Consider the following 16,788-nt stretch of genomic DNA (forward strand, 5'->3'; position numbering starts at 1 on the left):
AGGGTTAAACAAACTGTTTCGGTAGTGCACAGTGATTTATTAAATAGTGGTTTAAAAAAAAAAAGTGCCAAAAATTGTATAATTTAATAAATATAATAATTATCAAGACAATACAAAAAGCCATTGCTACTTCAACCCAAGAAGTCAGTGTTTTGCTATATTTAACAATAAATGTGTTTGCTCATCATTTGGACAGACTACTCTAAGAAAATCCCCAGTTCTGAAACATTACAAAATACTCAGTTTATCAATCCTGTGTAAACCAAAGCCTCTGAAGGATCAGTGTTATAGACCGGAATTAATATTTGTAAGTGAGTTATCTTGCAGGATCACAATAATTACCCTGTCCCCTGTTGATATCTCTTATAAACACCATTTAATCAGTCTTTCGCAGCATGCTTTGCCCTCTCATCCCCCAGAGAGTCACTTTGATCCATCTCTGACCATAGCCTGTGGGTTAAATTATAGAGTGCCTTCTTGACCCACTTCTCTAACCGTATACCCAGTTAGTCCATGTATGCCATACAGAACCATTTGACATAGATTTACCATTTTTCCGATTGTGGTCTTTTACAGCCTATTTTTTTCTGGAAGTTTAGTTGTGAGTTCCTCTTATTAAACAAGTCAAACTCACCCATCCGACGGCATTACTGGTCAAAGGTTAGGAAAAAAAAAAGAACTAAGAACATGGTTCCCTAACGAAATGGAGCCACACCACAACCATGTTATTAGCCTCGGTGTGTACTTCATAGAAATATTTATAGCAGTCTGCCCATGAACTCTTGAGACACTATCCCTTCCTCCAAATCCTAGTGGTTTCCTTTCCTGTCCTTACTAAATATTCGCTGGCTTTTCCATGAAGTTGCAGAATTACTATAATTTGATGGCATTTTCATGGTTCTTGGGCGCCCCGTTTTTTTCAGTCTGTTGTGAACCTGGCCTGCACAAAGTATTGACAACTTCCTCACACTCCTAATCTCTTCTGTCTTTCACTGAAGCCTCCCACCAGTGACGTTAGTTGGCTTTTGCTTTTTGTGCTAATTCGGTCTCACATTTACTTCCCTTTCAGTGGATACCAAGGTCTCATAGAGTGCATGCTGACGTCCCTTCCCAAAGAGAGGGTTTTGCTAAACAAATCTGTCCGGACTGTGCACTGGAACGGAACCTTCAAAGGCCAGCACAACGATGAACGCTTCTTTCCTGTCCAGGTCGAGTGTGAAGATGGGGACGCTTTCAATGCAGATCACGTGATTATCACAGTGCCCTTGGGTGAGGCCAAACTTTCTATCACTTTTGCTTCTGATCCAAGAAAGGGCGGGGGGTCAACTGTTACTGATAATTCAAATGCAAAGATTTAAAATTTCACAAACCATTTCTCTGTGCTGTCTTATTTTTGTTATGAGCCCTTCGTTGATCAAGAATAAGTATGCCCCAATCCATACCTCCCTCCCTCATAAGCTGATAAGAGCATAACACCCTTTTTCACAGACATTGATATATGGGAAGTGACAACAATATCACTAGACTTTCTAAGATCACACTCAAATGTTTAGAAAAGAGTTTAGCTATGGAAATTCATTTCTTTGTATTTAACTTGCCGTTTTTTGCTCATGCACTGATATTGTTCTGTTCAATCAGGCAGTTAAAACACAGTATATAAAGCGCATTTAACTTTTTCACCCAACAGTACTCTTGACATACCTACCAAATGCTCAGCTAAAAGAAAATAATTTAATGCCTCAGGTATAAGTTCAAAAGCTTTTTGCAACTTATTCTCAGGGCAAAATTGTGAATATTTTAGCAGAAATTAAAAACTTCATTATTTTCGTAAATCAATGTTTTTGTATTGAGTAGTTTTATTAGCATTTTTTAAATACAGCCAAGTAAAGCACAGGAAAAAAAGGGACGCAAGACAATACATTTTAGGAAACCAGTTCCTACAATTGATATTTTTACCCTCATTTCGTGCTCATTTGTTGAAGTGCTGTATCATATATGGAATCCTTGCTGCAGATTCCTTACCTTTGAATTTTCCCCAGGCATCCGACTTGAGCCGGAAGATTTTTTGTGATCAGTACCCCTGTGCGCCAGTAGGTGGTGTCCATCAGCTCCGCATCTGTCATCTGCATTGCCCGCGCCAGAAATTATGTTGCGGTTCTTATAGAGGTCCACCAGGCGTACCAATATCAGTTCTTTTTGTTCTGTGCCAGCCAGTGCTGATCTAAAGAGAGCTACCCCCTCCGTCACTTTTAGACTGGTATTTTTTGACTTTCTGACGAATTCTTTTTGAGACAACTCTTGATGTGTCGAGGATGATGTCTAGGAAGATGGTTTTCAAGGTCTGCGGTTGCTGTCATTGGGCGATGTCTGTGTCGGATGCTCACCCCGTGCGCTTGTGGTGTTTGCAGTGCAACCATGACCTAAAATTGTGCTCAGAGTACCAGGCGATAAGTCAGAAGGCTTTGATGGAGCAGTCCCAAGAGCTGATGGTGGGCCAGCATGCAACTGCACAGGTCAAGGTTTTGGTCGAGAGAAAGGTCTCTGGACCAGTCACGGAGTCCGGAGTCATTGTCGTCCCACTCAAAGTCCTCGGGGTGGTCGGATTAGGCGAGGCGCCAGAAAAAGAGTAATAAGTTGAAGGGCTCTTTGAGCTCTCCTTATCTGCCAGCTGACACAGTGAGGGAGCATTGTCATTCTAGGCCTTGTTCTTTGGAACCTATCCTGGGGGGCTCCTTGCCTCCCTGAAATTCCTGGAGCTTGAGTGATCCCTGCCCAGCAAAAATAATTTTATGGTGCCTTTTGGGCAGTCAGACCCTGCCGGAATGGTTTCAGCCTCCGCATTGATGGGCTCACAGGAATCCAGTCCTGTCGTACCACCTAGACATTCCCCTGCACCGGTCTTAATGATGACACAGCCTGTGTCGCCAGTGTCCACAGGCAGCGCCATCCCCATTATCATCCCCGACTTTGACATGGAACCGGATTGGCATCGGCTGACACCGACAGGAGGTTTGCCTCTTTCGGATCCTCAGGCCTAGTCTGCTTGGCAAGGCCTCTTGGAAGAATGGGAGTGGTTGCAGGACCCTTTATAATACCAGCCATAGGAAGAAGAAATTGACTGGCGTGAGGGCTTGGGCGAAGCCAGTAGACTGGACTCCTCTCCAGTTTCTTGGATGCTTTCTCCCACTGTTGTGGCAATGGACGAGGGAAACGCTTATGCAGTGATGGTGAGGAGAGTGGTTGAGGTCCTGGACCTTCGGCTACCCTCGGTGGCAGTCAAGACTAATCTCTTGACAGAAGTGCTGCAACCGGGAGCTTCCACCTCCGAACCGCTTCTTCAGTTCGTTGACACCATCACGGATGTCCTTGTGGGTCCCTGGTCCAAACCCAGGATGGTTGCTCCAGTGAATGTCAATTGCCTTCCGCCACTGCCCCACACCTGGGGAACAAAGTTTCCGGACGCAGCACCTCACCCTTGAGAACTTTGTTCCCTAAACCTCTACTTCCCATGGTGCATTCCCTACTACTCACTCCTATCAGGAATCCAAGAGACTGGATTCATTTGGGAAGAAGATGTTTTCTTCTGCCAGCCTTGCATTGTGCTCTGTGAACACTGCATGGTTTTGTGGGCCAGGTTGTGCAAGTACAGCCACAGGTCCCGGAGGAGGCTTGGGCTGTACTCTTTGTGGCTGTTGCCATGGAGAGAGATGCAGAAAAGTTCACAATCTGTTGCGGGCTGGACAGGACCAACTTGCTAGGCAGAGTGGTTTCAACAACAGTGGCCCTGAGGCACCATGCCTGGCTGAGGACGTCTGGCTTTGGGGGAATGTTCCAGCTTCCTTGATGGTCATGGCCTTTGTTGGCACCCGTCTCTTCGGAGATGAGGCAGATTTGACACTAGAGTGCTTCAAGGATTCTTGTGCTGTGGCAAGGTTCTTGGGCCTTGCGTTGGCCACATGTCTCCAATCGACCTTTCGCTCCTGTTGTGGCCACAGAAGGGCTTTCCAACCATGCCAATTCCTGACCAGCTGCCATGCCGCTCATGCTGTCCAGCCTTTGCAGGGCAGAGGGCACGAGACCACCAAACTCTGCGTCAGTTGGGCAATGGTCTGATCAGTCTGGCACCAAGCCCCCTCATCTGCCCCCCAGCAGCCTGTAAACACTCCTAGTCTGCCTCTCCACCACTAAGTATACCTAGTTGGTGGCCGGATTCACCATGGCCTGCTCCTTTGGCAATCCGTTACTTCAGACAGGTGGGTTTTGCAGATATACCCAAGGGGCTGCTCATTCCCCTCCATCTTACAACCGGATGACTGATGATCATTTGTCCCTTCTCCATAAGGAAGTTGCAGCTCTTTTGACCAAAGGAGCCATAGAGAGGGTTCCAGTGCCAGAAGTAGGCTTTGTTGCTGTTTCCATTACTTTCTGTTCTCCAAAAAGGACAAGGGTCTTTGCTCAATCCCAGACCTACGAGCCCTCATTCTCTTCCTCAAGATATTCAAAATGCTCATGTTCGCTCAGGTCTCATCTGCCCTCGACCCTGGACACTGAATTGTAGCATTGGACTTGAATGACACCTCTTTTCACGTCCCGGTCCTGCCTGCCCACAGATGTTACTTGCGGTTCACTGTGGGCCACAAGCACTTTCCGTTTACCGTGTTTCCCTTTGACCTTAAAAGCACATCTTGGGTGTTCTCTAAGGTGATGCTGGTGGTTGCAGCTCATCTGCGGAGATCAGGAGTATCAGTCTTAACCTATCTCGAAGACTGGCTGTTTAAGTTGGGCTCACCCCAGGCTGTCGTCTCACACCTCCAGACTACGGCAAACCTCTTGCCTTCTGTGGGTCTTACTATAAACATGCCAAAGTTACATTTGTCTCCCTCTCAGACGCTTCCTTTTATCAGAGCTGGTCTGGACACAGCGCAGTTTCAGACTTATCCTCCCAAGTGAAGAGTCCAGGATATTAGTGGAGAAATTTCTGGCTCATAGACAAGAATGCTATGAATAAAGCGAGCGTTTGAGGCATCTCCTGACCTTCAGGACTAGACAGGGGACCAGGCAGGGGATGATAACTTGAGATTAGGTATGAGAGGGTCAGATATTCTCCATGCCCCTGCAAATCGGAGAAGTACTCCAGGTTTTTTATGAGGAGCTTTATCAAGGTGAGGGGGCTCATAATGAGAAGAACGTCTGGCAATACTTGGAGTCTGTAGCCCAAATTAGACTGAACTCAGGAGAGGGAAGCCTTGGATTTCCCCATTAATGGGTATAAAATCAGAGAAGCACTTAATATGCCTTGCCCTTAGGCAAGGTAGTAGGGGTATACAACATTCCTCTGGAATTTTAAAAAGCTTTCTTTCCAGCTCTAGAGGCTACTCTTATCAATTTATTCTTAAAGGTGCAAAATAATGGTTACCTGAATCCTGGGCCCAGTCTAACATTGTAGTTTTCGAAAATAAAGGGAAACCTCCTCGGGAACAGAGTTCATACAGGCCCATCACATTTATCAACAGTGATATGAAGATGCACACTAAGGTTTTAGCTGCAAGGCTAAGTCATCTTGTGGACAAGCCAGTTTCTCCCAGACAGCATGTGTTTATCCCTGGGAGGGGGTGACCAACCATATTCATCAAGATATAGCGCTTTTATTTTTATAAGGCATGTGTAACAGACTATCCCACGGCCCTTGTCTTATTGGATGCCTAGAAGGCTTTTGACCGGGTGTCATGGCATTATCCCTGGGCAGCTCTGAAAGGCAATAACATAGGACTGGGGTTTGTAAAAGCTATGTGAGCTGGCTTTAAAAATCTTACGGCTACGCTCCAGATTATGGGTGGGCAATTGAACCCAATCAAAAGCACAAAAGGAACAAGACAGGTTTGTCCCTTCTCATCCTTGTTGTTGTTCGTCCTATATATAGATCATCTGATTAGAAAAATTGAAGCTAATGTTTTAATAATACTTATGAGGACACAAGGGCATGACATCAAGATACTCATGTATGTGGATGACATCGACATAGTGATGCCGGATCTGCCAGGGGTATATACTGAGCTGTCTAGGGAAGCTGCTGAGTTTGGGGAGGTCTCTGGCTATTCTCTGAATCATAACAAAATCCAACTTATTGTGAACTGGTGTCTGCGGCATATGTTCTGTAACTTCCCAGCGCTGGAAGCACTTAATTTGAAGTGCCACTTTCCTGAGGCTCCTACTTCCCTAAAACATTATCGTAACCCCCTCCCTATTGATGTTGCTGGGATTGCATAGCGATACTGTACTCCTGGGGGTATTTCTTCTTCCCTCTCTGACAGTAATCCGTATCTGTGTAGCTGTTGCTTGGCTCAACCTGTCCCCTTCTACGTTTGGTCAGTGGCTAGCCTGACTGCTCTCGATAGCTAATCTGGAGAGCGGCTTATCATTATAGAAAGGCAAGAAAGGTAGAAAGATGGGGAAGCAGATCTGGGGGCCCTTTGCAGCGGTGGGCATGGCTCTCCAGTGGCATGGAGTAGGGTATTTTCATTTTAGATGATACATGATCCCCTATCAAGAGGAAATTCCCTAAAGCTTCTCTCTGGGAGGTCTAAATGTCTTTCAAGTCTTGTGATATATCTATGAATTTTGTATGCTATGATTTTTATTTTATTTTTTAAATATGGTTTGAGACTATGCCTTTTCATGATTTATAATAGAATCATGCTTTGAATTTAATGCAGCATTTTGGATATATATTTCTATGTGATGTATTTATTGCGCTCCCCTTGTGTATAAAACTAAAATAAAGTAATAAAAATAAAAAAGAATGAGTCTGAGGCTGCTGGGCCTCATGGCCTCCTGAATCTTGCTATTGACACATGCCAGATGGCATATGCAGACTCTGCAGTGGGACCTGAAGTTGCAGTGGGTGCAGCATCAGGGTAATCTCTCAAACATGGTACACAAGACCTCCAGCGGTGGTTAACGAACCGCGATTAGGCCAGAGGCAGATCCCTCTCACTTACCCAACCAGATCTGACAGTAATGACAGATGTCACTCCTGGGATGGGTGGCCATCTGGGATAGGTGGAGATCGGAGGAATCTGGTCTCCTGCAGAAGCAGGAGTCCACATCAACATGCTGGACCTCCGTGCGTACCAATTGGACTGAAAGCCTTTCTGCCTTCTGTCAATGGAAAGATAGTGCAGGTTTTATGGACAATACCTCCGCCATGTGGCACTGCAACATGCGGTGTGAAGTGGGGTCTGGACCCTTGTCAAGAGGTTTTATGCCTCTGGACACAGCATACCCCTGGTGGTTCACCATCTGACTGGCCTTCTGAATGCCAGAGCTGAATAACTCAGCCGAAAATACCTAGCAGATCTTGAATGGTGTCTCTATCTGGAGGTGGTGCTGTAGAAATGTACCCTCTTTTTGGCATGGTAACTCCCACTTTTTGCCTGCTGTCAGTGTGTTTTGACTGTTTTCACTGGGATACTACCAACCAGGACCCCTTTGATTTTGCTCTCTCCCTCTAAATTTGGTTGCTTAGGACTTTGCACACCCCACAATTGGTGCACTGGTGCCCCCATGTAAGTCCCTAGTATATAATACTTATGTATTCGGGGCATTGGGGCACCAGGGGTTCCCCATGGCCTGCAGCATGTATTGTGCCACCCATGGGAGCCCATGCAATATGTCTGCAGGCACCCTTTCACTACATGTCACCGCACCAGGTCACTGTAAGTCACCCCTATGGTAGGCCTTCCTAGTACAGAGGGCAGGGTGCAGGTACCTGTGTGTGAGGGCACCCCTGTCTGAGCAGAGGTGCCCCTACAAACTCCAGCTGCATTACACTGGACTTCGTAAGTGCGGGAAGCTGTTTTTACCCATGTAGTGAATACTGTGAATACTTTTACCCATGTAGACAATCTGTGTCCAACTACATAATGGTACCATGGGCAAGTTGGGTAACAAACATGTTGCATTCATACCCCAATACTGTTGCCAGTATTGGTTGTGTGACTCCATGCACTCTGGGGGCTCCTTAGAGGACCTCCAGCATTGCTCCTACTAGTCTCATGGGGTTTTCTGTGTAGTCTGCACTGCTGCCACCCCTTGTTGGTTTTCCAGCACCACTGACCGACTGCATCTTTACCATTGATGTGGGACATCACTTGCATCACTTCTGGAACTCCTCTTTGTCTCCTGTGCTGCACTGCTTACCTTCTCCGTCCACCATCGACCTGGTCTGGCATCCACAGAAGGGTGGGTAGTGGCTCTACCAACTCAAACTGGACTTGGTCCCTTTCTTTTGCAGTTCCACTTCTGTCAGGATCCAAGTTTGGGGTCTCCCAGTCATGGTTGGGTCTTGCACATTCCTTTTCCAAGGTCCTTCTGTTTTGGGGGAAAACCAGGTACTTACCTCTGCTCTCTTGGTCGCTGGGAGTCACTCTGGTACTTACCTCTTGGGATCCCTAGTTCCTCCAGCTCCCCTCTACTGATTCCACTTCCTCAGTGGGGGACTGTCTTTCACATTCCTCTTTTTTAGTATATGGTTTGGCCTTCCCCTAGGGCCCTCACTATTTGCTTTTCGCAATGCCTATTGCTTTCTATGCTGTTTCCTAATTGCTAATATGTATATAATAGTGTGTATTCAGTGTTTTAGTATTTGTGTTACTAGTTACTATAATAAAGTACCTTTATTTTTGTAACACTGTGTGGTTCTTTCATGTGTTTAAGTGCTGTGTGACTATAGTGGTATTGCATAAGCTTTGCATGTCTCCTGGATAAGTCTTGGCTTATCATCCACAGCTACCTCTAGAGAGCCCTGGCTTCCTAGCCACTGAATACACTTCACTAATATCGAATACTTTGACCTGGTATAAGGTGATAACACAATAGGTGTTCACCAGGCACAGGCCAGCTTCCTACAGGCATATGGTCTCTTTCAGCAGTGAGGCGATCCTTGGTTAGATCTGTTTGCCTCAGTCAAGAAGCGCAATGTCAGCAGTTGTGCACACTGGAGTTTCGATGCGGCACTCGCTAAGAGATGTTTTTTTGTCTCAAGTGGAATTTCTGCCTCTTGTACGCCTTTCTGCAATACCACTCCTGCCCGTAGTTGTGGCTCCAGACTGGGCTCAAGCTGCTGAGCATGTCCATCGATCCTCCAATCAGACTTCCCCTTCGGAAAGATCTTCTGTCACAGCAGCAGGGGGCGGTTCCCCATCCGAACCTGTCCACTTTCTGCCTTCTTGGGGATTGAGCAGCAGTTGACAGCTTTTGACCTTCCTCCCAAAGTCTGTAACATCACCTTGGCAACCAGCCATCCTTCCACCAAAGTGCGTTGGAAGAAATTTGTGGCATGGTGACAGACAAGTCTGTTGGTCCACTTTCTGCGGCTCTACTGTTCATTCTTTCCCTTTCCCAACATGCCTCTGCTTTAGGCACTCTTAAGGGCTATTTATCTGCTATTTCTGCTTTTTCGCGGTTGCCTGATCAACCCTCTTTGTTTGTCACAGACAGTTAGGAGCGCACCTGCCTGACATCCCAGCAATTAATCTGCCCCATTGCATCATGGTAGATGTAGTATCTTCAAAAAACGAACTCCATTCATTTTTAAATATTTCACCTTTAAGTAGGTACAGCCTTTACTGTGCATCTCTGGACACATGTGTTTCTGGGTTAGTCCCTTCTTCAGCAGAGAACATATTTGCGGGGTGCTGGGAATGCTGCCATAAATCACCCGGTTTCAGTACCTCTTCCCTGGCCTGCTGGTGCCTGCTCCAGAGCTCGTCAGCCCAATAGCTCAAGGGAGCCTTTAAAGTCACAAACAGTTAGGAGCGCACCTGCCTGACATCCCAGCAATTAATCTGCCCCATTGCATCATGGTAGATGTAGTATCTTCAAAAAACGAACTCCATTAATTTTTAAATATTTCACCTTTAAGTAGGTACAGCCTTTACTGTGCATCTCTGGACACATGTGTTTCTGGGTTAGTCCCTTCTTCAGCAGAGAACATATTTGCGGGGTGCTGGGAATGCTGCCATAAATCACCCGGTTTCAGTACCTCTTCCCTGGCCTGCTGGTGCCTGCTCCAGAGCTCGTCAGCCCAATAGCTCAAGGGAGCCTTTAAAGTCACAAACAGTTAGGAGCGCACCTGCCTGACATCCCAGCAATTAATCTGCCCCATTGCATCATGGTAGATGTAGTATCTTCAAAAAACGAACTCCATTAATTTTTAAATATTTCACCTTTAAGTAGGTACAGCCTTTACTGTGCATCTCTGGACACATGTGTTTCTGGGTTAGTCCCTTCTTCAGCAGAGAACATATTTGCGGGGTGCTGGGAATGCTGCCATAAATCACCCGGTTTCAGTACCTCTTCCCTGACCTGCTGGTGCCTGCTCCAGAGCTCGTCAGCCCAATAGCTCAAGGGAGCCTTTAAAGTCACAAACAGTTAGGAGCGCACCTGCCTGACATCCCAGCAATTAATCTGCCCCATTGCATCATGGTAGATGTAGTATCTTCAAAAAACGAACTCCATTAATTTTTTTAATATTTCACCTTTAAGTAGGTACAGCCTTTACTGTGCATCTCTGGACACATGTGTTTCTGGGTTAGTCCCTTCTTCAGCAGAGAACATATTTGCGGGGTGCTGGGAATGCTGCCATAAATCACCCGGTTTCAGTACCTCTTCCCTGGCCTGCTGGTGCCTGCTCCAGAGCTCGTCAGCCCAATAGCTCAAGGGAGCCTTTAAAGTCACAAACAGTTAGGAGCGCACCTGCCTGACATCCCAGCAATTAATCTGCCCCATTGCATCATGGTAGATGTAGTATCTTCAAAAAACGAACTCCATTAATTTTTAAATATTTCACCTTTAAGTAGGTACAGCCTTTACTGTGCATCTCTGGACACATGTGTTTCTGGGTTAGTCCCTTCTTCAGCAGAGAACATATTTGCGGGGTGCTGGGAATGCTGCCATAAATCACCCGGTTTCAGTACCTCTTCCCTGACCTGCTGGTGCCTGCTCCAGAGCTCGTCAGCCCAATAGCTCAAGGGAGCCTTTAAAGTCACAAACAGTTAGGAGCGCACCTGCCTGACATCCCAGCAATTAATCTGCCCCATTGCATCATGGTAGATGTAGTATCTTCAAAAAACGAACTCCATTAATTTTTTTAATATTTCACCTTTAAGTAGGTACAGCCTTTACTGTGCATCTCTGGACACATGTGTTTCTGGGTTAGTCCCTTCTTCAGCAGAGAACATATTTGCGGGGTGCTGGGAATGCTGCCATAAATCACCCGGTTTCAGTACCTCTTCCCTGGCCTGCTGGTGCCTCCTTGTTTGTCTCCTATGGTACATAGGTTCCTCAAAGGTCTTACTCATCTCTTCACTCATCCCCATTCATTATGTCCTAGTGAGATCTTAATTTGATTCCGACTTCTTTTTGATCTGCCCTCCTTTTGAGCCTCTTCACAACTGTCCCCTCATACTTCTCACATTGAAATCAGCCTTCCTTATGACAATTACATCTACCCGCAGAGTGAGTGAGCTTGCAAGCCTTATCACCTAAGCCGCCCTACCTCTATATCTATCTTGATCGAGTTGTGCTTTGCACTAGGGCCTCTTTTCTGCCAAAAGTGGTCATGTCTTTTCATCTAGGTCAATCTATCACCTTGCCTACTTTTTACGCACCCCTACCTCCTTCTAAGGAAGAGGAGAGACTCCACCACCTAGACTTAAAAGTGTGTTACCATTCCACCTTGATCGGACAAAATAGTTCCAGGTGGATGACCAACTCTTTGTAGGATATGTGGGTGCAAAGAAAGGACGGGCAGTGCAGAAGCGCACCATCTCCAGTTTGGTCGTACTCTGCATTAGGATCTGCAATGCACTGGCCAAAAACCAACCTCCTGAAGGCTTGCAAGCTCATTCTATCACAGCTAAATCTGCAACCACTGCATTAGCACGCAGAGTTCTGGTCCTGGTCATCTGCTAGGCAGCAACGTGAGCATCTCAGGACACGATTACTAAACACCACTGCTTTGGCAGTCTGATCTGTAGGGGTGGACATTTTGCATGTTCGGTCCTGCAGGACTTTCCCGTTTGAAATTGGTTCACAGACCCATCTCTGGGGATGGTATTGCTTGGGTATCTATTCAAAGGTAAGGAATCTGCAGCTAGAAGTCTTTAATAGATGGACAAGTTACTTACCTTTGGTAACGCATTATCTGGGAGAGACTATATCCATCTGCAGATTCCTTACCGACCCACCAATCCTCCCTGCTCTGTGAATAGATTTCTAGGGGCAGGAACTTCCCTTTCAGGGCCCTAGTTTTGTCACATGAGTGGTCAGTCTTCTTCAGGGATCTGTGCTTCTGTTGTGGAAAGTTGTGAAAAGAAACTGACATTGACGCACCTGGATGGTGCCTATATATGAACTTGCATGTCATTTACGGCGTGGATGACGCTGACAACAGACGCAAAGCCAATCAATGCCACCTATCGGTGCGCGGGGGTATTGCTCACAAAAAATCTTCTGGATCCAGTCTGAGCCTGGGTTGAATATCTGACTCCTGGGGAGACATTGGCCCTCATTACAAGTTTGGCGGTCAGCTGCGGTAGAGTTGGGGGTCGAACTGCTGTGCGCCCAGCGGTGAAGACCGCCATATCACAAGTACTGGGAAGGCACCTGCAGAAAACAGTCAAGTTACCTTTCGGTCCACAGCGGAGGGGCTGGTGCGGCTTGCGACAGCCATCTCCAGGCCGGCAGTCAGACAATATCCCACGGCCACCTTACGAGGTTGCACACTGCCAGGATTTCCGGGGCCGATCCACCGCCACCAAAAGCCTGGTGGAAATGAAAAATATAAAAGGGACCACCCACCTTCAGGAACACAGGCACATCTGTAGGTGCAATGGCACACGCATTGCTACTCCTCCCAATGCTCTACCTGGCAATGCAACTCCTGGACCAGGGACGGCGACCAAGATACCAACTTTAAGTAGACCACTCTAGCACACACTGGAGGAAACAACGTTAGTTCACACACACACACAGACACACACAACATGGGAAGCCACACCCACAAACACATGCAAACACCCGTACCAACACACACACACACACACACACACACACACACACACAAATACCCACAACCACCTCACATACATGTGGAAGGAAAGCCAGGACTAGGTAGGTACCATCGATGGTGTTGTGGCACAGATATATTATAAATATTGAAATCTGGAATAAAACTATGTACACACAGGCCCAAAGGCCAGTCCAAAAGTCCCAAAATTCCCCGAGCACACTGGGCACAAGGTGGTGCCCCAACTTGACTCCTGACTGCAAAGTGCAGGCATCCACAGGGCAGGGGCATCAATGGGGTATGCAGGCACCGCGGGGGCTTTGGGCTTGGATGGGGGGGGGGGTCCTTTGGTCTGGGCTTGGAGGGGGATGCTTGGGCTTGGGTTTGGCAGGAGAAGCAGTGGACATGACAAGGGTGGAAGTGGCAGGTTGTGGAGGGGCAGTGGTGGTCTGGGAAGCGGAAAGCAGGGTCCTTGAGAGGGTAGAAGGGTACTGGGGGGGGTGGTCGGAAGGGGACTGGGGCAGTGGTGGGGAACAGGGAAAACCCTCTGAAGAAATGTTTTTTGGGGTCACAAGGGAGGTCAAGGTAAGGACGTTTGGGAGTGGAGAGAGTGGGTATGGTTGTGAGGTGTGTATGTTGAGGTGCCTTGGGTGCAGGTGCGTGAGTGGATGAAATGTGTGTGCTGGGACTGTTGGATGGGTGAATGAGGGTGTTTAGATGTACTGGGAGGAAGTGGGGAGGAGATGCAGAGAGATGGTAGTGGGGATGTGTGATTGTATGTTGGGGTGGTGTCTGCAGGTAGGGTGGATGGTGTGTTGACAGTCATGATGTCTGCGCCAGTGGTGTATGAATGGGGGTCAGATAATGTGGTGACTGTGGCAGTGAGGGCACATGTGGCAGGATCAGTGACTGATGTGGTGCTGTCTGCAGGCGTGAGTAGTGTCCCGACTGTGATGGGGGAGGTGGTAGCGGAGTCGGTGCAGGGTGTGGATGTGGTCATCTCTGCATGTATCTGTGTGCATGGCGGTGGTGGCGTTTGTGGTGCTTATGTCTGTCCTTTTGCACCTCTGTTGATATGGATGCATGTGGGTCAGTAGGTGTGCTTTGGATGGGTGAGGGGAGAGGGATATGGGTATGGGAGCAGGTAGCTGGAAGGGGCAAAGAAGCAGAAGGGACACTGGCTGTCCTCAACTAGGACTCCAGAGCCTGAACCGACCTCTGTAGACCAGACAATGCACCACAAATGCCTTCCAGAAACGCATTGGTCTGTTGCATCTGGGATGCCAGTATCTGGATGGCATTCACAATAGTTGTCTTTCCAACAGGTAACTATAGCCTCCTCATTGAGTGCAGCAGGGCTGACTAGAGTGGGGGCAGAGGTGCTTGCGGCAATGGAGATGCCCACCTTCTTTGGTAAATGGGCACGGGCAACTGGGTGAGGAGCTACAGGGAGGGCGGTGCTGTTAAGGGGAGTGGCGGACAAGGATAGTGCTGGGGTGGTCCTAGATGGGTCCACCACTGCCAGGGAGCCGCCATCGGAGGAGGAATCAGAAGATGTAGTAGTCGATCCGGTCTCCCCGTGGCACTCCCCTCGCCCTCCATCTTACAGGTCCCCTCGGCTCTGCTTGTGTCAGCCTCCTGGGTCCCGTGGGCTGCAGCTTCCCCACACGCCGGTGCCCCTTCTCCTTTGCCAGATGATGCTGATGCGCACAAAGACATAGGAGGACAGGGAGGGAGGAAGAGAGAGAGAGAAACAGGGTGCAATTGATCAATGCCAGCACAACAGCAACACAGGGTAGAACATCCACATTTGATGCCACGCCATGATACGCTATGCCTACCCCTGCACATCCTACAGCTAGGGAACACCATGGGGGAAACCACAGCAATGCACATGTCAACCACTGATGGTCTGAATGATGCAAACATGTACATGAGGAGAGCCATACCTGCCACACCTTTCCAGTACCTGTCCACTACCCATGGCTGTTGAAACAGGCATGTAATGGACTTCACACCCAACAGAATCCTGCATGGCTAGTTGGCAGGACTACCTGGCTATTGTCAGTTAGTACTGTGACCACTTGGCGCACCCTACTCCACTACATATGCAGTGCCTGCCAGCTGATTGAGGTTGCGGGATCCACCCCTGGCACAGTGGGTGACAAGGACAAATCACAATGGCCTGACACCTCAGGTCCAATCATCCTGTTGCCGTGAGCTGGCAGCACATCTAGCTAGTAGGTGGCCACCCAGTTACAGCATTGGAGGAAGCTGCCCCGCTACCAGTGACTGCATGACATTACCCACACCTGTGATACCAATCCTGCCCAGATGGACACTACCCATAGTGGACATCGTTGTACCAAGCACCCATGCCACAGCTACCCAAAGGTACCCACCCAGATCCACTTAGGCAATACATGTAGCAAGTTAAAGAGGATACTTACCCGCATGTGGTTGCTGTGCTGCCCTCAAGTCCCCATCCACCTCAGGGTAGGCCACTGCCAATATGCGGGCCATTAGGGGGGTCAGGGTCTGGCGGGCACCCCTTCCTTGTTGGGAGAACATCCCAACTGGGCCTCCGCAGTCTTTCGGCCCCAGCATCTCAGGTCCTCCCACCACTTTCTGCAGTTGGTGCTCCACCGGGCCTGGACCCCCAGGTTCCCTTTCAACTGATGGGCGCTGACCTGCATGGGAGACAATCAGAAGGAAACCGTTATGTAGGGACAGAGGTGGACAGCATACATCACACTTCCGCACCCGCACGTCGTCACCCAACGTAGCCTTAGGTCCCTCGCCCCATGTCCATGCTCCAGACACACTGCCACCCATCTAGGCCCCCATCCGCACAACTCGCATACAGGACATTGGGCTCAGCTGCTGCTGTGGTGCCCCATACAATTGTCCATACAGGGGCAGGACCCGTCCACGAGCCGCTCCAACTCTTCCTGGGTTAAGGCTGGGGCCCTATCTCCTGCAGGACATGGCATCTTGGCTACCAGAGTGGGAAAACCGCAGCATACGCAGTGGAGGTCTTCAGTGCCAGTGGTTCAGGAGTCAAGTGAGCATGAGCACATGAAATGGCGGTCACGGCCACTGTGGACATCACTGTCACCGCTGGCGGCGATCACCATTGGTTCCTGCCTCCCATAGGCAACAGTGTTGACCATTGGTGAGTTGCATGGCTGTCGTGAGCGCCTACCGCCACGACATGTTACGCCGGTGGGATGAGCTCACTTCCACCTGTCCCATGCATGCAGGACAGACTGCTGCCATTTTACATGTCCAATGTGTGTTGTGGGTGAAATGTTAGTGCGTCATGGGTGACTTGTCCGCATTAACACCGCCTACACAGACTATGGTGCCAAACATGGAACTGGTGGCTCAGTACAGTACAGGTGTTGTCAGGCCTCCACTACCTTGGCAAAGGCTTCTTCCAGATCACAGTGGGGCTGGCAGCAGGGATATCGCAGCTCATGTTTAGCAATGTCCTGAGGGAAATACTATGTGCCCTGCTCTAACATCTGGGCAGCTACATTTGGTTCCTCCAATGTGCAGAATTGCCCACTGTCAAGGCTGGGTTCTGCGGAGTGGCACACATCACTCATGTCATTGGGGCCATGGATGGCACCCACATTGCCCTTGTGCCACCCAGGAGAAGTGAACAGGTCTATAGGAACCACAAAAACTTTAATTTGGTTAACATGCAGGTGATG

General features: G+C 48.4%; 1 protein-coding gene across 2 annotated transcripts in view; it reads left to right on the plus strand.

Moving 5' to 3' along the window:
- Positions 1–16,788, plus strand: part of PAOX (polyamine oxidase) — a 283,185-nt gene that overhangs the window by 140,838 nt on the left and 125,559 nt on the right. For both annotated transcript variants that reach the window (XM_069240820.1, XM_069240821.1), the window contains exon 4: positions 1,070–1,269. In XM_069240820.1, the coding sequence (XP_069096921.1) occupies positions 1,070–1,269 (200 nt within the window). The remainder of the gene's footprint in view (positions 1–1,069; positions 1,270–16,788) is intronic.

The sequence above is a fragment of the Pleurodeles waltl genome, chromosome 6, assembly GCF_031143425.1.
Source record: "Pleurodeles waltl isolate 20211129_DDA chromosome 6, aPleWal1.hap1.20221129, whole genome shotgun sequence".
Taxonomy (NCBI): domain Eukaryota; kingdom Metazoa; phylum Chordata; class Amphibia; order Caudata; family Salamandridae; genus Pleurodeles; species Pleurodeles waltl.